The following is a 20,408-nucleotide window of genomic DNA, read 5'->3' as shown; positions in this document are numbered from 1 at the left end:
GGGCGGGGGGCGGCGAGGGGCCGCCGGGGGGGCTGCCGCCGCGCCCGGGGCACAGCCCGTAGCCGTGCGGGCAGCGAAGAAGCCGCGCCGGGAGCTGTTATTTTTTTTTTTCTCCTCCTTCCTTTGCCTTCCCTCTTCTCCCTCCTCCTCCTCCTCGCCAAAACCGGGAGAGGAGGCGTGTTCAGAGAGCCTTGCTGCACCGGTTTTGCTTGGTTTGTTGTTGCAGGGTTTGGTTCGCAGGGTGGTTGGTTTGGTTTTTGGTTCGGTTTTTTTTTTTCCCCCCTCTTTTCTTCTCCTCCTCTCCTTCTCCCTCCCTCTCCTTTGGCCCATCGCATGCTCGGATCCGGCTGGATCCTTTCCTTTATTTTCGGCGGTGCCTCTCGGAGGGGGAAGGGAGAGCTGGGATGAGTGCAGCCTGACGCACCGCCGAGGGGAGGGGGGCACCGCCGGCAGCTGCGGCGGAATCGTGGCCACCGGCTGCGGGCGAGGAAGCGAAGGGGCTCGCTCAGTGCTTTCCCCCTTTCTTCGCCCCTCTCCTTCCTCCCTTCCTTTCCTCCTTCCTTCCCCCATCCGTCTCCTGCCGGGAGAGCGCGTGCAGTGTATTAACACTGCAAGGTGTGCGTGAAGGAGAAAGGAGGGAAGGACTCTCCCGGGAGCCGGGGCTGCCCCGGTGTTCCCCCACCTTCTCTCTCTATGTGACCCCCATCCCCGCGGCTGGATGGCGATAGACCGGCGCCGGGAGGCTGGCGGCGGGGTCCGGCCGCTGCCGGAGGAGAACGGCTCTGTGCCGGGGGCTGCGGGGGGGATCTCCGCCGCCGTCCCCCCGGGGCCACCCCCAGCCAGCGCCCCCGGGGCTGAGATCCAGGCGGTGCCGCCGCCCCCCGCCGCCGCCTGCAGCCCCCTGCTCCTCGACTACGACGGCTCCGTGCTGCCCTTCCTCGGGGGGCTGGGCGGCGGGTACCAGCGCACCCTGGTGCTGCTCACCTGGGTGCCGGCCCTCTTCATCGGCTTCAGCAAGTTCTCGGACTCCTTTCTCCTGGACCAGCCCGATTTCTGGTGCCGGGAAGCGGACGGGCAGGGCAATTGGAGCGGGTCCCTGGCTCCCAGCCATTCCAACCGCAGCGGCAACAGCAGCTTCTTCCCCCCGGCCGGGCTGCCCACCCCCGCGGGGGGCAACGCCAGCGAGTGCGACTGCCACGAGTGGCACTACCGCATCAGAGCCGGCCTCGTCCAAAACGTCGTGAGCAAGGTGAGAAAGGAGGTTTTCCCTGTGTCCTGCTTCCCATCCAGTCCTCACGGATCCCCCCCTTAGCCCTACCCCAGCCCTGCCCAGCTCCCGCTGCTCCCAAAGCGAGGGGAACAAGCTGGACGTGATGCTGATCTGTCCGTGCGCGCTTCTGCCGGGTCCTGCAGGTGTCCTGTTGGTTGCCCTCTCGCCAGCAGTCAATCCTCTATCCCCTAACCCTTTCGCTCCCTGGATGTCTCTTTCCCTACTGGTTTTGTACCTGGGTGCTGGTTGTGGTGGCGCCGAGCAGTAAAGTTATGTCCTGAAACGGGGTCCTTGGTGGCTTTTTGGGATCCCAGCAGTGGGCAGAGCACTCAGGACACAGGTGTCTGGGGCAAAAAGACGATGCTGGCAAGCATTCCCAACTAGCGAGGGAGAAGAGTTGTGGAGAAGGCTCCAGTTGTGGTATTGCTCACCTTCGTGCGAGTATATGGTTGGACTTGATGATCTAAGAGATCTTTTCCAACCTAGTGATTCTATGATTCTGTACAAAAGTGGCTGTGCAAGCCAAAAACTGGGTAGATTTTAGGGGCAAGCTGTTGAGGTGGTCACTGTTGGAGGGAAAACCAAAGTTCTGCTGAATTCTTCTTGGTTTGTACTTACTCCCTTGATAACTGTTTCAGCAGAGCTGTAAGAGAAGAAAGGTCTCGCATAAGTAGTTGTACTCCAGAGGCAGAAAGTGTATGCTGCTCTGGTTTTGTCTTGCAATGTGGTGGCTGAGGTGAAAAATTTCTAGCGAGGAGGACTGCGCCACTTTCTGCTCTTGCTTCATATTTTCTGAGTAGCACCATGTAGAAAAAGGCCTCACCTTTTTACCTGAAAGCTTTTGCTTGTTTATGCTTCTGGCTCCGTGAAAGCTCTGCCATCTCTGGATGGGCCTTGTTGGTATTAACAGGCAAGTGGAACTCTTGGGAATTTAAAATGAAACTGTTATAGTAATAAAGTAGTTCCCTTAATCTCAAGACACCCCCCCCCCCCACTTAGATCAGCAAAAAATACTTCCTGCCCAGGAGTGGTGTTTTAGATTAACTGTGTTTATCTAGTTGGGAGAAAGAAACGTGACCATAATCAGATGACCGGCATGATTGCGCTTTGGTCAGCTTGCACACGTTAGTATTAATCATTGAAAATCATTTCAGTTTCTTTTTGTGTCCCTTGAAAGCGTGTGCAAAGGGAGGGGAAAGCAGGTAATGTAAATCCCTCAAAACATTGAACCTAGAACAGAATAAAGCAAAAAGCAACCCTGCTACGCTCCTTCCATAAGAAAAACACGGGCACATGGTGGACTTGAATAATTTGTGATGTAGAAGTGCATAATGAAATTTGACATTTAAGAAAGGCAGATTTTCTTCTGTTTATAACCAGAGACTGAGCTCTTCATATGTTTTAGGGTTTAACACTGGTGCTTAAGCATGAAATAAATTATCTTGAAATATTTATTTCTAGTGTGAACTGTAAAAAAATTTTTTTGGAAATGTTTGAATCTTTTGAAGGTCGTCATCGAGTTGGCCACAAAATGTCAGGGGAGAGTTAGTTTGCTATCTTGCATGGTTCTTTAAAAATAATAAAAAAGTCTTTCTTGGAAGAACTTGCGGTAAAGGGCAGATCAATTTTAAGGGATAAATAAACAGCTGTGGTCCCTGCTGTCTTGTTTTCTGTTACAAAGAATAATAATCGTCTTTTGAGACTACGGGTTTTTCCAGTGTGGAGTTTTTGTTGTATGCTTACTTCTAAAAACTTGGCAACTTTTTCACTTTGATTTGTAATCTCATGTAATTATAATTAGGTTATTTTCTCAGGGTCAGGATTGCTCCTTTGTTTGTGCTTTGGTTTTGTTTTGGGGTTTTTCTGGGTGGGTAGGCTTTTATCCTAGTGAAGAAAGAGAGGAAGAACCCAGGCAGAAGATCAGCGTAGCTTAATTTGGACTTCCTTTCTTATAAACCCCTAGGAGCTCTGATACTGTGGGTGCAATTCTTGTAACTGCTGGTTCCTTACATGCACACCACCATCCTTTGTGAGAAAGAGCTGCCCTGGATGAATTTGGAAGATGGGATGTTTGGATCTCCCTTAACCTCCCTCAAAAATACTTGTTTCTGTAACATGTTTCATGATGTTCTTATCTTTCTAGATAGAGATTTTATTAAATATTAGTCTAATGTACACTCATCTGTGTAGTAGCCAGGGGTTCTATTGCAATATCATAAAGAGAGCCAAAAGTATAATAATAAAAAATGCTCTTCTTCTCATCTTCAGTGATCCAAGCTAATCGCTGCTGGATGCTCCATTGCTGTACAATGTGATTTTTTAGTGCAAATCACAATTGTGATTATTCAGTGCAAAGCATATTTCCTCCTCTGCATTTTGTTGATGTACATGCACATGAGACATCACTGTCCCCATTCCTTAGGATCAGATAGCTGTCCTTTAACTACATTAAGTTTCACTGTGTCCACAGCCTCTCTCCAAATAGTACATCAGAAGATGTTGTCTCTCTGTCTCGGCTTTCTCAGCTCTCCCTTCTCCAATGCCCATTTTCTCCCAGCCTTTGTTGTGCCTGGGACTGACAGAGTGGAGAGATCTTGCTGTTTCCAGCCCTGCTTTGTGCTTTGCTTAGCCTGCTTCTCTTTGAGTCTTTGCTGGAGCCAGAGGTGGCCTTGCAGTTTCCTGGAAGAGGGGTGTTGCCGTAGGTGCTCCCATTACCCTGACCTCTGTGACTGAGGCAGTGGGAACAGTGCTTTTTATAGTGCTGCCAATCATTAGAACTGGATGTGGTAATAAAGGACGCACTGCTTATTATTTAACACTGTTGAAGTACGTGTGGCGAAGAGGTCAGATGCATAATTTAACCACAGGGATTCCACTGGCCATATTAAATCACCCATCTGAGCTAATGTCCTGACTTAATACGTAAATCTTACCTTGGTTTGTACATAAATACCTTCCTTTAGGACAATTCATTTGTAAGGCTCTCTCACTGCTAAATGCTTCTTTGAGGATTTTCATTTGTTCTTTATCACATCATCACTATTATCACACCGCTATAAACAGAGTGCATGTGTATCCCTTGTGAGAGATATATCCTGAATTAGCCTTTAGGCAAAAGGCTAATAAAAATCTGCCTTTTAAATGATCCGTGTATCTCACCACTAGTCCTAAGGAAGGATACTGAGAAATACTTTCCTTTTTTTGCCATGGGGAAACCTGAGGTCTCATTTTACTATTTGCAAAGTGATGTTTCGGGTGAATTACTAGCATTGATGCAATAAGCAACATAATGACATATATATAAACATACCTAGCCATAAAGCCTAGCAGGAAGTTGGAGTGTGTATGCATCAGGGACTTTTCCAACACTCTCATCAACTTCTTCAGTGCCTGGATCTTCTGACCATCTGCAAAGCCAGCTGTAATCTTGGGGTAAAGTTTTCACGGAAGTTCTTGGTTACAGGATTGATAGTTGTTTCTTTCCTCTGTTACTAGGATGACCTGTCCACTGTGTTTGATTGCATTAAGTGGTGTGGTGTGGAGTTTGTTCTGAATGCTAATTTGTATAAAGGACACCAAAAGCTGATGACGGGCAAGGACCGGGACTTAAGTTGCAGCAGGTGATGGCACAGCATTCCGCTGCGGGGACCCTCGGTGTTCCAGATTGTTCTACCTCCTGGGAGTGGTGTAGAGTGAAGTGGTTAGTTGAAGTCTGTATTTTAATCACCTAGAGCAATTATGTAATAATACTTTATGTCTAGTCACAAGGGAATTCCTGTTGTGGCTGCTTTTCTGCTCCAGATGCCTTGTCTTACTGCAATGCTGCTCTCTTGACTCTCAACTTTCCACTTGATTTGAGTTGAATCATCACCTTTCCCAAGTAACGTGCCATCGTTTTACCTATTTGCCATCAGTTCAATAGTGCTTATGCCAATTTGGCTGAGCCTTTAGCAAATTGTCCCATCCAAAAAAAGCAGACCTTAATTCAGAAGAGCTGAATGGTCCAGGGGCACTGCTGCCATGTAGTGAGCACCGAGTGCTGCTCTCTTGGATCAGTTCAGGCTGTGATGTGATGTTCTTTGCCCTTGCAAGGCAGAATGTCTTTGCCCTACCAGCTTTTCTTTCACTTGCTTTCATGGCAGTTCCGGTACTTTTCTGGACGCATCTTCAGCTGATTCAGCTTTCTTGCCTGGTAGAATACTTTCTCTTTAAATACATTTTTATTGTTATAATCTTTTTTGTAGATTTTCTGGGGGTCTAATGAAGTGAAATGGCTCAGTGCTGTGATACGTGCCCTAGATTGTGGTGTTGTCTCATGGAATTATTGCAGATATTTGCAAGTTGCCAGAAATGGTAAAGCAAATGAATCTGTGTGTGGTAGCAGTGATATCTGCTTGTACTGGCACTGCTTGTAAGGTGATGTTTTTGAGGTAGGGGATCGGTGTGCATTGCAAGCAGACTTTCAGAGTGTCATTGTTCATTCATTTGAAGGGGTTACTCTGACAAGTTACTTCCCAAAATGAGAGCTTTGTCGCCCTTTCTAGGCACAAATGAGAGGATGCCTTTTACTCATTTCTTCGTATCCTCTAGTTGGCTGATCTCTGTGAAGAGACTTAAGAAATACTGATGTTTCTCTCTTTTTCCTGCAACTACCAGGACTTGTCTTGTCAGTGTTGGTTCCTGGCTGACTGGCTGCCACCTATTCCCAAATCAAGGAAAACCTTGAGTTATTGTACCCAGTGTGGTAGTTGGGCCAGAAGTAGCCAGATTGAAACTCATCACCCATGCCCCTGCTTCCCTTGTACAGATCGAATGGGGCATAAAGTCCTGCAAGGCAGATACTTGCAATGGGCAGAAAGACTATTCTAAATTTCTTTCAGACAAGGCTTTGAAATGTGTGTCTCTGTTCCTAACAGATGCCGTAGGGGTCAACAAGTCCCTGTGGTCAGAGTTATCTAGAAATACTGGCAGACCAGATCAAACTTCCACTACTTTTTCTTATGGCTTCCTCAGTTTTGGGAGAGATATAAAACTTTTTTTGTCTCTCTGCCTTCCTTCTGCAAGTTAGCTGATAAACAGTTAGCGGTTGCCTGTCTACTGCTTGCAGGCTTGAGAAATCTGCTTGTTGAAGAGGGAGGGAGGAGAGCTAATGGCCTGTCCCGCTGCAGCAGCTCTGGGACCAGCCTGTACACACTGAATATGGTGATGGATTATCCTGATTATCAGGACACTGGTGAACAACACCCTAGAACAACAGGGCGAGTTTCTGGCTGAGTGGCACGAAGGAAGGGGATGGCTGTTTCGGGAACAGTACCTGCAGTTTTTTAGTGGTGAAGAGCTGTCCTGTGTCTGCCTGCAAACAACAAATTACCTGATGTTTGAGATAACCAAGTATGACATCATCAGACTACAAGTACTTGTTTACTGTGCCTGGGTGCTGTTTTTATTTGTTGGAGGGGAAAGCATTATGTACAGGCTAAAATATTTTGAAACAATTGATCTAGAAGACAGGGACTGGGTTAAAAGCTATACTGACATCAGAACTCAGGTAGTCTTGGGTGTTATCTGGTATGGATTTTTAATTTTTTTTTGCTGAAGGGAATGTACACAGTGTTATTGTTTACCTCCTTAAGATAAGGTATCTTGGATACAGGAATCTGATTTCAGCCGATCATAGTTTGAAGCATTAGACGGCCTAACAATGATCCTTCAGGAAGGAAATTCCATATCAGAATGTCTTAAAGTTGTTCTCGGCTCTCCAAGACTTGCTCTTGAGCCTTTCATATTCCTCATTTTCTGTGTGTTTATCGAACAATGGCTCTTTTTGGTTTTTTTGTTTTGTTTTTTTTTTTTTTCTGGATCGACTTGGTATTTTAAATGGTTGGGGTTTTGATTGCTTTTGTTTCCACTCCCTAATACATCCTGTATCTCCGTCATTTAGTTAAAATATACCGACCCTGCCCATGCTGTGGCAGAAGTTACCTGCTATGGTGTACATTTACCATCTGTTCAGGCACTCTATAAGCAAGTTTCTAAAGTGTATTTAACAGTTTTACCTCTCACTCTGGCTACAAGAGTGTGATTATAAAAGATGACCTCATGTTTTTCTTAAAGCATTTGTCAAAGAGGAGGTGCTGGCACTTATGAAGGCATCTAATTTGGAGCCGTTTCTGATGGCAGCATTGAGATGAAGATTACAGGCCAGCCAAACATTAAGGTGTTCTTTTTTTAATGAAATAGCACCTCGAATAGCACAAGACTTAGTTTTCCTTAGATTAAAAACTTTTGGCCACCCTAATGGCTTAAAGTTTTAAATTAAAGCTTCCCAAAGGAATCCTAGAGAGATGCTAAATGTAGGAAATTCTAAAAGGGACCCAGTACTTTTTTGTACCTTGTCTTTTGTTTTCCCTGTCAGTCTTATTTGTTTCTGTCTGGTTTCCCTTCTGTTCTACCTGACATCCCTGCTTGGGACACTTGCTCTCACTCTCTCCCATTCATATTCCTCCTTCCCTCAGAGGGACTTGTCTTGGGCTCCAGTCGCCTCAACTCTGAAATGTGTGCTTAGGTCTCGTAATGTAATTTATTTTTATTTTTTTCTAGTTGACTTTTGAAGGCAAGTGGCCTTGTGTACCCTTCCAATCCTCTTTTAAGGTCAAGGGGGAAGGAAGAGATCTGGAGGAAGAGAGGAGGCTCAGGACCTCTTCCAGAACAGGTCATCAGGCTGTGTTGCAGAGGTATCCAGGCAAATCCAGTGTAAGCGTAGGATAAGCAATCAGCACCACACAGCCTGGTGCAGGTACTACACAGCCTGCCATGCCACTGGAAGGCAGCAATGGTTAACATCCATGTTGAGTAGCTCCCACCAATCCAGGCTGTGCCATACCTGCTGAGACCATGCAATAGGTCTGTGTCCATTCCCACATGGCAGGAGGTGGATCAGTGGTTGGCTGCAGTACGCTCCTATGCAACCGGCACATTCAGGGCAGAAACCCCTGCATGCCCTGCAAGCTGATAAGGTGAGGGCAAACACACTCGGGGAACGATCAGCTGAGTAGAACTTGCTCCAGTGGAGAAGACTCTTTTTTTTTTTTTTTTTTTTGGTCTTTTTGTATGGAAGAGCCCCAAATGCAGATGGTTCTATTCAAACACAGGAACAAGAAGTGAATATATCCTGATGCTTGTTTCTGGGACACCTATATAGAGCCATAAGCAGTAAAGTTGTGATAATCAGTAATGCTATTTGTGAGATGCAGGGAAGCAGTAGGTTTGCTTTGTCCAGCAGCACGTGATTTATAGTTAGTTACCCTTGTGTGCTGTTTTCAGAGCAGGGTGGTCCAGTCCCTGGAAAAGGGTTTTGGCTCCAGACAGTTGTAGAGGAATTCATTTCAGCTTAAGTACCATCTCCCTGTTATTTTGCAGCGCACTGGAGCTGCCTGGTCTCCTCTTGGCCTCCAGACTAAAGTCCACAAGCATGTAGACCATGTCGCAATATTCACCCTACGTATATTATTAGTAAGAGAGAATGTAAATTAACTGTAAGACCTTTCCCCCTGCTTTTCTCCCAGGGCTATGTAAAGCATTGTCTGCATGAACAATGCAAGCTTGACAGACCAGTTTCTTATTTTGATTTGTAAAACAAGCAGAGTATTTTTCTCATTCTTCCTTCCCCTTAATATTTATTTAAGTTTGAATTAATACCAGACCCTCTTTTTTTACTCTCTCTCTCTTCTTTTCTCCTTGACTGAATTATAATAGCCGTAGTCCTCAAATGATGAAAGGGCAGGGTCATGGCAGGAATAATTGTGTGTCAAAATTAAGGTGTCTGATCTTTTCATCTACGGTCGCTCTGAGCAAGTATTTCTCCTGAGAAATGGCTTCCTTCTCTTGTCATCTCCTTCCCCTTTCTCCATTTCAGAGTTTTTATGCCATGCTTGACACTTTCAAGGCTTTCCCCTCCCAAGTCTTTGAAAAGGTCTAATAAGAGCAAATTAGGTTTTGCCATGTCAGCCCTCTCAAGGCTGCATACATGCAGTGTCTGTTATGCACGCATGGTTTTGGCAGCCTAGAAAATAACAGTCCTCAAAGTGTTAACTTGGTTTTGATAATTGGATGATAACAACTGTTAATATTTAACTAAAACATTGAGGTTTTTTTTTACATATGGCTTCTATTTATGGAGCCTAAATCAGTTCTCAACACCAACTTGAAAGCTAGTTCAACTTTTTATTTAGTTTAGTTGTGAACTCAGTCCTGGCAGCAAGTACCTTTTTCAGAATAAAAGTTGTCAGCAGAAAACTGAGGGATGGCACTTGAAAACCATTTTTCTGTGTATGTGTCTGTCCTAGTGATGGGTGTTACTGTTCTTGGTCTTTTCATGCAGCCAGAGGGAGGAAAACGGCTACAAACAAGTCTTATAACAAAGAATAGGTTTAAAATTAAAATCAGTTTTGGACAATGGCTCGTAGTGATGTAAGAGTATGTGTAGAAAAGATACTTAATTACAGTGCAAAGATATAAGACAGAGATGGAAATATCCTGATCCTGCTCTCTGAAGAATTATGAGTATAGCGTTCATAAAGGCTGTAAGCCAGATTTTGCATCTCCCAGCTCTTTGATGTTAGATGATATTATGGAGTTGGAAAAAGCAAAGCAGATCGCATCAGTTGAGAAACAAGTTAGCTGACTAATCTGGGAAGAGCGAAGGCTGGAGAAGATCAAAATGTCTCAATAGAAGGAGTTCCCTTTATTCTGTAAATAAAAGAAGTAGTGATGGAGAAGTAGGTGATTTGTGCATGCTACTAAAATTGATTTAATTGTGTTGAGTATTCAGAAGACTGCCATATGATTAACAAATCATATTTTACTTGATAGCATATTAATGATGATTATTTACTTAGAAAAATTCCTTCTTCCATCTCCCAGTGTATATAAGAAACAGATCTGTGACAAGAGCAAAGTTGGGAACAGAAGAGCTAATTGGTCTTGATTAAAGTGTGAAGTTGAAGGATAAATGAAATTTCTCCAGTTTTGCTGTGTTTCAGGTGGCATCTCATTGCCTTGGGGCTCTCGTGATGTGTCCAGGATAGCATGGAGGGTCTTTTTGGCTTACGGCTTACAGTAAGGAATAATTTAGTGCAGAGCATTCAGTTTAAATTCTTTGCCAGGTTAGTTTACTGGCTCTGAAACAAAGTTGATGTGTGCTTTAGCATATTTGATGTTTGGACGTGTTTTGTGATTGCAGTATTGCTCGAGCCATCTTGCCATGCTGGGGGGATGGTGCTTACAGGTTACCTGTGACCGAAATGCTTCAGATATGACAGAGGGCATGCAGATGTGCGTGGCACAGCTGGCAGCTAATTGCTGCTTTGGGTGGTGTTGGCGAGGAAACAGGGCCACGCACGTACTGGATATGAGTGGGAGAGCTTCTCCCCATAGGGCGTAGTGGAAACAGCTTGGTTACCCTGAGGTAATGCACAGGAGGCAGAGTATCTCTGCATCTGATTGCAAGCAGCTCGACACAACATTTGCCTGAAGTGTCCTATCTTCATGGTGGAGCTGAAGCTTGCAAACCAGGGGGAAGTGCTGTTTTATGTACTGATGTTCACGCAGTTGTGTGGCAGCACAGCACCCCAGCCTGTGTGCTTTATTTTTAATGCTGAAATACCAGACTTAAAAATGATACACTTCAAAAATTAATGTGGAAGTTTCACAGCTAAGTCATGCATATCCAAAAACGTGGTTTTGAAGGATGTATTTCATCAAATTCAGCTGTTAAACTTCAAAAACCATTAGAGAAATTTGTAAAGTCCATGGTTGTGTAGTCCTGTACTATCTAGTGTGGATGGAAGCTGTTTTCATAGGTACATGAAGATGCTTACATACAACACTGCACGATCTAATTATATCTTTCTTGGAAGACTGCTAAGCACATGTACTCTGGCTCACGTGCCCTCTCCTCTTTCTCTCTCCCCTCTCCTCTCCCTCCCTGTGTCTCCAAAACCTTTAGCTTTGTGGCAATAGTCGAAAGTAGTTTCTTTGCTTTATTCTTCCAATGGTACATTGTCCAAGCAGTTAGTCATGTTTGTAGTTAAAGCAACCTGACAATTTCTGTGTATGTGACCTTATGTTCACTGTTCATGAGTGATTTTCCTGGGCTGCAGCCTTCCCTGCCAGCTGTTTGCCATGGTCAGAAATGGTTTGCTGTTTTCTAAGGGTGAAAAGTGCAGAAAAAGTTGGTCCCACTGTAAGAAATATGAACTGGATAAGAAGCCAAACAAAACAAACTTTTGCATCTCTTCAGTTAGCAAACTCTAGTGTAAGGGGGAAATAGGGACCCCGGATTTGTCAGGGAAGGGGGTAGACGTTGAGCAAAAGGTGATACTCTGATACCAACGGTATCTGTTTTCCTACCTGAGTAAAAGTTCTTGCAAGCTTGGGTTGTTATAAACCTCTCAAAGTATCAGTGTGTACTTGCTCAGTAGAAATTTGTTTTAGGAGGATTTACCTTTAGCAGATCTCAAGCTCTCAGGCACTAGTTGAAGGTTTTCAGCAAAAGCTTCCACTTGTGATAATACAGAGAGGAAGTAGTTTAAAGGTCAGGTGTTGACTGTGTCGTGGGTTGAGACATTCCAGCCAAGGTGGTGTAGGCTTCTTTGAGTGGTTGTTCAAAGAATACAAATAAAAAAGCTCTCAATAGCTTTGTTGGTTGTTTTTATTACGGATTTTTTAGTGACTGTTGTTTTCCAGGTAAGTCCAAGTTGTATCTGATAAAAATGTAAGGAAACATGTAGCTTGGAGACACTTTATACCTTCTTCTCCAGTCTTCCAGTATTATTCTGCTTTTTTATTTTTTATTTTTTTTGCTCTTCTTTATGTCCACCCAGTTGGTTGTACTGGTGGTCAAAAAATACCAGGTGTTCTCAAGAACACTTTATTAACACTTGATAAACAGATCAGGGAGTGTTCTGCCCAGCTGTGATCTCAATGAAGAAGCATCCTTACTCTGAACCTTGAAGGTTACATAGTTTAAATGCTATGTTGCTGCCATGGCTGAGAGGGAAATAGAGACACCTGTAGCAGTAAAACCACCCCAACTTTAAGTGTTCCAGTTGGACTGACACATCCCTCTGGAAGGCTTCTCCTGCAGCCTCTTTAGTGTGATTCAACTGCACAGTTATTTTCTATAGAGTTGAGCATTACACTGTTTTCTGAAACTTATACACTATCTTTTGCATTAAAAATGCACCCAATGTGTCATGTTTGGCTGAGGATTGAGAAGGGGAAGGAGAAAAGTGTTGTCCTGTACAGTCTGGAGGGGAATTTTGGTACAGTGGTCTCCTGTGGCTGTAAAAGAGTACTACTTAGAAAATTTAATACTGGGAAAAGACATTAGTGGTAGGTATATTATGGTAGAAGTACTGACATTTTTGCTTTTCTATTTGTGTGTGGTTTTTTGTTTTGTGGTTTGGGGTTTGTTGTTTTGGGGTTTTTTTTAGTGCTTTGTCTGCTGACTTGGAGCTTTTTCTCCAAGAATATATACCTGGAGATTGTTTTGCTTTTTGTTACATATATTGTATGAAAGGCATAACTTTATTGTTTTATTATTCTTTTATTATTTTTAAAAATAACTGTGGTTCTTTTTTTTGAAAAATACTCCAAAAGCATCATAAATTTAAACTCTCACTAGATGAGGTATTTTGAGGTATTTATGTAGAAGATGGATTCTAGTGCTGTGCAGGAAAAATTGACAGGGTTTGGCTATAAAAAGATGAAGCAGGAAGGAGACTAACAAAGAAAGATGAGACCCAACACACACAGACCTCAGTGACAAATGATAGATTCTTATTTTCTTTTACTGGTCTTAAAAACACTATTTAAGGTGCGGGGGAGCTTGTGGCTTTTCCGTTGGAGAGGTTTGGGACTGCAGCAGTAACCAGTGGCATATGTGATGTCTAGAGGCTGGGGCTTCCAAAGTGGACCTTTCCTCTAGGGGTCAACAGGCTGCATATGGCACGTAGGTCTTGTTACGCGTAGGTCTGTGAAGGACAGTGCAGCAGCCAGGTGCTGCCTGATGGGGGAGGATGGAGGGTGTAGCTTTGTGCCTGGCTTAGGATCTTCTGAGGCAGTAGCACGGGTGACCCTCTGGTCTCCTTGTGCTGAACCAGTGCAGAGAGCAGTCAGAGCAAAGCTACGATCCACCTGCAGGCTGTCTGGGGAAGGGTCTGCTTTCTTTCAGCAGCGATCTCGGCATCAGTCTTTGGAAAAGGACTGCAAACCCACAATGTAGGAACAGGTTGTGCATGTTCAGTTCCCCTCTCATGGGCTCTTTGTGCCAGGTTCCGGGCAAGCACTGGACCAGTGCATCTCTCCTCCTGTCTCTCTGTCCTTCTTAGGACTGAAAGTTATGATTTGCACTTTTCCATGCAATCAAAGTGAGGAACAAACCATATCCTTGGTAGACATCTTATTATGACCTTTTCGCAGTGGGTATTTAGTGTGCTTAGATGCCATAAGACAGCATTATGGCCTCTGGAGGACAAGTGCTTTTGAGGCAGGAGGGCTTAATAGAAACATCTTGTGTTTGTAGTAACAAGCATGCAGCAGACTTTACATTTGTAACTTTCATAACTTCAGTGCAAATACTGATTCGCTGCATGAGCCCTGTCCATATTTTCACCCCTTGCAAAGAAGTTACGGGGTGGTTAGTCTTCAGGTGCGTTACCTTTTGCCACATGTCTTCCCAAGCACAGTATGTTTCAAATAGTCCTCCGTCTTCATATGAAGCACAGTGACTCACAGCATGGGTGGTGACTCACTGCTATCAATTAAACATTAGGATCATGAAGGTGTAACTCCTCCTTAAGCTTTGACAAAAAAAATGCTGTTGCAACACAGAAAAAAACCCCACCACATTTGCAGTATCTTGCAAAAAAACAGTTGCACATCTGCCTAGATGGCAAATCCTCTATGTTGCTGTACTGCTATGAAAAAAACACTTTTGTTTTTTTTAAATGTTCTCTTTCCACTAGCATATTTTATATAATGTAATTTTTGTTTCAGCATCATAATACAGTCCTATTGGTTTAGCAAGTCACTTTATCTCATCTCTTGCATTAGGAGGATTGATGGAGGGCTGAAAGGCTGACAAAACCCAGGGACACAGCAAAATTCTAGGGAGCGCTGTAAATTTAGCAGCAGCTTTCCTTCAGGCAGGACACTGTTAACTCCCAAGTGGGATAGCAGGGGATTCAGCCAGAGCAGTAACAGAATTTCAAGGTCTCCCTGCATGTATGAGATTAATCTAGCTTTTGTAAGAGGCAGTAGAGGATTACTGTCTAGTCTCCAGCCAAAACAATCTTCCAGTACAGAATTACTTGGAGTGCCACTTGAACTGTCATCAGCGCTGCCCAGCCCAGCGTTTTGTTTTGCAGGGACATAGAAACCTGTCACTCCTTTCTCTGTGGAGCAAACGTGGGTGTCATGTTTGTAGGATGAAACCGCTGGCACTTACAGCAGGACCTGCCACAGCTCCGGGCATAGAGGTGCCATGTGGATGCATGTTGAATAGGCTCTGTTCTGCCGAGCCCAGGTGTGTGTAAGGGGAGAGGCAGTGTTGATGCTATGATAGTGTTCCTGCTTTATTTCTAGCCCATCAAAGCTGAGGCTGCAGTACTCTGCCTTTGGCTTTTCCACGGGGAAAGGGAGAGGGGATGCGAAATTACTGCACTTTCAGCATGACGAAGCCTTCCTGGTTTGCTCAGCTGCTGTGTTAAGATGGGTGGGGATGATATGCTAGCTATTAAATATGTATTTTGTCCTATCAATGTCATCTTTACCTGAGGCTGTTTTTTACTGCAGCATCCATTTTTCTTTTGCGCCCTCTTCTTATTTTCTCTCACTGAGAGTCATATGTCCTGGTGTTACCCACTACTGTCCTGTTGAATTCATTTTGGATAACTGCCTCACAGTGTTCCCTCTTGTTTGTGACAGCCTTTGGAGGAGAAACCGAGATATGCTTGGGCCCTTCATACTGAACAAGTAACTTGAGGTCATGGCAGATTCTCTGGAAGTTTGTGTTAAAGCAACCATTGAAATATTTCACCATTTCCCTATTTATGGGTTCTGGGGCTTTTGGAGAGCCAGAGATCTGGGGAAGGTCAGGGGCTCCCTGTGTTTGGTGGCACGTGTGTTAGGCTGCCCTCGTGGACTTGAGGGATTGGCTCTGATTTACACTGGCCTGCAAAGCAAGTGCTTAACCGAGGGTAGGAAAGGGCCAGATGCAGGGTTTGCAAGAAAATAAATGTTTTTATTTTCAGAGCAGCTGGGGAGTTGGGCAATAGGCTGAAAAACAAACAACCAATGACTCGCAGATAACTTATCAAAAGGAGCGGGTGCATTTTAGGTGCCAGTGAAGGACACGCTAATAAATTGACTTTTCTTTAGCTTTTAAACTCTTACTGTGTGCCATTGTGCCAAAATGGTTTGACATCTGTTGTCCTGAGCTGAAATTTCACAACAGCCCTTCATGAGATTTTATTTTTTTTTTTTGCTATTCCAATTATGAACTTTTACCTAGTGTAATCTTGTGCTACATGTTATTTGCCTGGGGCTCGTGCAGGGGCTTTGACTAGCGATAGTAAGCGGTGATAATGAAAAGGCACCAAGGTATCTGCTTTTTCTTTTTGCACTTGAAAGACATTACTATTTCTCTGATGGCAATCAAATTAAAATTAATAACTTTTACAGATTGCCTTAAAAAGTTGTCCTTGTATTAATATGACTATTTTTAATAAACTTAATTTTTTTCTCTACAAGCAAAAATTATTTCTTCATTTTAAGCAGCGTGTGTACCACCTGCATTGTGAAAATAAACCTGGAAAACTTGAAAGCCTGCCTGGCGCTCAGATGTATCTTCTGAGTTTCATTTTGTTTGCGGCTTGTCTGGGCAGATATTTTTCTTTGCTAGCTGGAGATTGGTTCCGTAATTGCAAGTATTAGGAATTAGATTTCCCTCTTCTTGCTAAATACTTCTTCAAAGTCAACATGTTTGGAAAGCAGTTCTTACTGCCTTGCTGAGCTGTTTGCTGCAAACAATTCATAGCTATTTGGTGGAAAAAATACTTGCTCATACTACTTGCTTTTGGTTCTTTAGTGCTTTTAATCTGTAGGTTGGAGGATTGGGCACGTATGTTCCAACTTCTGCAAGTCAGTGCAATGAGGAATTAAGAAATGTATTTAACTAAAACAAAAAGCCTGAGCCTGAAAGCTAGCACATTTCTTTCAGCCGCAGAAGTGCAATACTGCTTGATGAGATGTTGTGTTGTAGGGAGGACGTCTCCTGTGATGTTGAACCAGAAGTCTGAATCAGAGCTAGCCTTATTTGTGGAAGGGCTCTATGTCATAGAAATGATTAAAAGGGCAGCACACCTACTTGAACTCTTCTAGGGAAAGCTTTCTTTTGAAGTTGCGTCTGACTTTTAAAAATAAATCGCAATCTTTCACTTTTTGATTTTGGTCATGAAACTTCGGTTACTGGTGTCAGGAGGGCTGCTACTATTACATTACACGTGGATAACCATTTACTTTGCAAAGTTTTGGTTCTGAAGTATCTGACTCTCCAAAGTCAGCTGTACTTTTTTTTTTTGTTGTGAAATGCGTGTGGCTTCCATTACCATCAATATTGGAACACTTCACAAACCACAAACAAACATGTCTTCCTAAGTTTGTTCAAGGGTATGATAATACTCTCCACACTTTACACATTAAAGAGCTTAAGTTAAGTGTCTGAGGAAGCTGGGCTAAAGCCGGGAATGCAGCCTGGCTCTCTTAGGCTCAGTTTAACTCCTCAGAGGAAAATGTCTTGGTGTTTTGGTGGGAAGCCTTACTAGATACATTGCTGTTCCCATCATTCTCATGGGAATAAGGCAGTGCCCTAATGACCGGGGACCTGAAATGGTCCGTTTCCCCTTCCTCTACATAAAGAGGGTAATTTCAGTATTGGCATAGCTTCAGTGGGGAGGTTCAGTCCCTGTTGGATCTTTTGAGCTGTGAGATGTGGTTGTGGAAGCTGCTGTCCCCAAGAATCATGTGGCTGGGCTGGGCTCACTGGCTGTCCTATCGGGCTCCATGCCAGGACCTGGCTTTTCATACCTGGCCTGATGAGCTATGCTGTTAGTCTGTCTTCTGCCCCTTCTGCTGCCTGGGGAACCTGGATGCGTCTCTGAAAAGAAAAGTGTCTTGATGCTTTGTCCACTTGAGCCTGGAGCTAACGGCCATCAAGGGTCCGTGATAAAGCAATTTCCGAGCATCCCTGAGGTCAGTAGAAGAACTTGCTCTGAAATTGTCAGGCTCCCTGCTGATGCACATCACAGGGCGCTGGTAGTCGGTGTCTGAGGCTGCTACAGTGGGATGCTCAGCTGCAGCAGTTCTGCCAATGTCTAAACTCCTGTGGCGTGCAGAAGGGGGAAGACTAAAGTGTGGGATAATGTCATTTAATAATTAAGGGCCTAATAAAACTCACTGAAGTAAACAAGTCTTTAATTTGCTGCTTGGGATCTAGGTTTTTACTTGAGGGGGAAAATTTTCCTCTACCATTTCCATGCACTCATGCTAGAACTGAAACTTGGTAGGAGCTCTACACCAACATTAGTATGTTTAAACACATCTGAGAATAATTACTTATTTCAGTTTATCTGTGTTTTTCTTCCAGTGGGATCTTGTTTGTGATTCTGCCTGGAAAGTCCACATTGCTAAATTCTCCCTGCTGGTAGGATTAATCTTCGGCCACTTAATAACAGGATGTATAGCTGACTGGTAAGTGAAAAGTCTTTCAATGCAGTGTAACCATAAGTAAATAACAATAAAATATTTAATATTGTTTTGAATTGCTTCTGCTTTATATTCATGAATAATCTTTGTATAATGATTTTTCAGATTCTTAAAGAAGCATGATGAATAAACAGTTTAAAGTTGTGTATTAATTGCTTGAACTGAGTTATTTATATCAAGGTAAATAACATGAAAATAAGCTATTTGATTGTTGACTTATTTCCTGCTGACATGATTTATTACAGCTGTAATACTAGTACAGAATTAAGTATTTTGTAACTATGTAAGTTAAACCTTTTGGTTCAGGATTTTATTTATTTTTTTTTTAATCAAGAGATCAGACAAAGAGAAATTGGAAGCGGCATTGATTTGACTGAAAATAAGACCAGTATAATGTCAACCTTGTGCTTACACGGTATCTTTTGAGGGGTAGAAGGCTGGTTTTTGCAAACCTTTCCATTGTTCTATTTTTAAAGTACTTGTGAAGCAAACATTTCGATTCAGTGTTAAGGAATTGCTGACTTATGTGCTGATAATATTGGGATATTGGATTTAAAAGCATAGACCGCAATTCCTTTTATTGCAGCCGTGAAAACATTATTGGATACCCTACTTACTCTGAGAGTTCAGCCTTTATTTAAAAAAAAAAAAAATTCTTGTAGTGGAAAAGAGGAGGGGGAAAGAATGAAAGGCACGACCCAAGTGATTTCAATGGAAACTTGCAGCATCTGAAACAATAGCTGTGCAATGCTGTCCCAATCGTTTCAGTGGCTTCCAGCACAGTTGCCAATGTTGGTGCTTTAAATAGCCCGAAGTTAACTCTTTTTCCATTCATTAAAATAGGAAAGGAAGAAGTAGAGTTGCCTATTACGGAAATCTTGCAGAGCCTCAGCAATTCACCAGTCAGTTGGGAAAGAAAAGGCCCCCTGTAGCTGTGAAGTAATTTGGCTCAAACATTTGTAGCAAAGTTGTATCTTAATTCTTGAATAGTTTTGAAAAGTTTTTAAGCAAGTGAGGAATCATGACTTGTCAGTGAAGTAGGAAACCTACAAAATGAAATAGGGTTGAGTGTAATTAAAATACCAAAGTAATACAGGCCCCTAACAACACATAGAAAGTATAGTGTGGGAAATGAGTGAGGGATCTTGCTTGGTTTTCCTAAAAGGGAATCTATGTGGAGAAAGCAGGCTTACTCCCAAGTTAGGAAAATGCTGCTATAATTGACAAGTCAGTCACAAATAAGTGAACAACTTGTTGCCCAAGGCACTGGCTTCAAGAGAAGAATGCAATAAGCAGCTTTAATAACTCTCTGCTACCAAAAGAAGGAGCATCTTGCTCTTCCATATATTGTCCCCAGCGTGTACTTTGTGCTGCCACGTGTACTTGTTGGACCTCTCTGCAAGCTGCTTAGCTGAGCTAATGCAGCATAAAATTACCCTGATTACACAAAATTAAGTTTGGCTTGTGTTTGGGTTTTGTTTTTTTAGTGAGTGTGAGAGCTTAAGGAGAATCTGGTTTCCAGCTGTGATGCAAAGAAAAAAAGAGCAAGTTGGTGGCTGCAGGGATTCGTGAGCCCTTTGCATTTTTGTGGATGACCAGAAACGACAGAGTTTGCCACCAAACCCAGTCCTTGTGCTCCTCTTCAGTCCCCATCCTTGTCATCTGATGTAACTAACTCGGCAGGGGTTCTGAACTGGATAGATATTTTGTCACTTAGGAGTAACATCTGGGGCTGGTAAAAGAAGGCTTGAATGGAAGCTACTTAGCTATTTAGTTGCAACTTGAGTTTCCACTAAGGCAGAGGGGTGTGTGGAGAGACAGATACAAAGGGGATGGTACCTGTAAAAAGAGAAAAACCACAAAAAAAGAGATGTCAATCTAAAGCAAGAGAAGAGGACGTCAAACACAGTGATGCATAAAAGTGTTTCAGACTTTTAAAATCCGTTTTCATTTCACTTATATATGACTGTCCAGTTTGCATAATTAAAAATGCTTTGGTTTCATTGTACCATTAGGGTTTGGGGCTTTGCTTTTCCTTCTCAAAAGAAAGCTTTTAAAGGCATATATGGTAAAGGCATAGAGTGTATTAAAGTAATTTGCTTAGTAAACTGAGTGGTCTACGTTAAAATTACAGTAGGTGTGTATGCTTGGATAGCTCTATGTGGAAAATCTGTAGGAAGAAGGTCTGTAAACACATTTGGCTGTGTGAAGACTGTGTCCAATGTCCAAATAAGTTATTTGTTCAGGCAGAGCATTGCTGGCAGTTTTGACAGTTTCTGCTCTGGACAGATGTTGTTGAGGTCTCTGTAGA

The 20,408-nt window shown here is 43.2% G+C and overlaps 1 protein-coding gene across 2 annotated transcripts in view; it reads left to right on the top strand.

The window, feature by feature from the left end:
• Nucleotides 1-218: 218 nt before the first annotated feature.
• The window catches only part of SLC22A23 (solute carrier family 22 member 23), a 110,275-nt gene continuing 90,085 nt past the window's right edge, over nucleotides 219-20,408 (top strand). Inside the window, exons 1-2 of one of the 2 annotated variants that reach the window (XM_054057619.1) lie at nucleotides 219-1,249; nucleotides 17,979-18,082. In XM_054057619.1, coding sequence (XP_053913594.1) covers nucleotides 719-1,249; nucleotides 17,979-18,082 — 635 coding nt within the window. In that variant the 5' untranslated portion in view covers nucleotides 219-718. The remainder of the gene's footprint in view (nucleotides 1,250-17,978; nucleotides 18,083-20,408) is intronic. The other variant, XM_054057620.1, reaches the window with a different exon arrangement.

Source organism: Cuculus canorus, chromosome 2, assembly GCF_017976375.1.
Source record: "Cuculus canorus isolate bCucCan1 chromosome 2, bCucCan1.pri, whole genome shotgun sequence".
Classification (NCBI taxonomy): domain Eukaryota; kingdom Metazoa; phylum Chordata; class Aves; order Cuculiformes; family Cuculidae; genus Cuculus; species Cuculus canorus.
The sequence above is the reverse complement of the archived record's forward strand: the minus strand, read 5'-3'. Positions and strand labels throughout refer to the sequence as shown.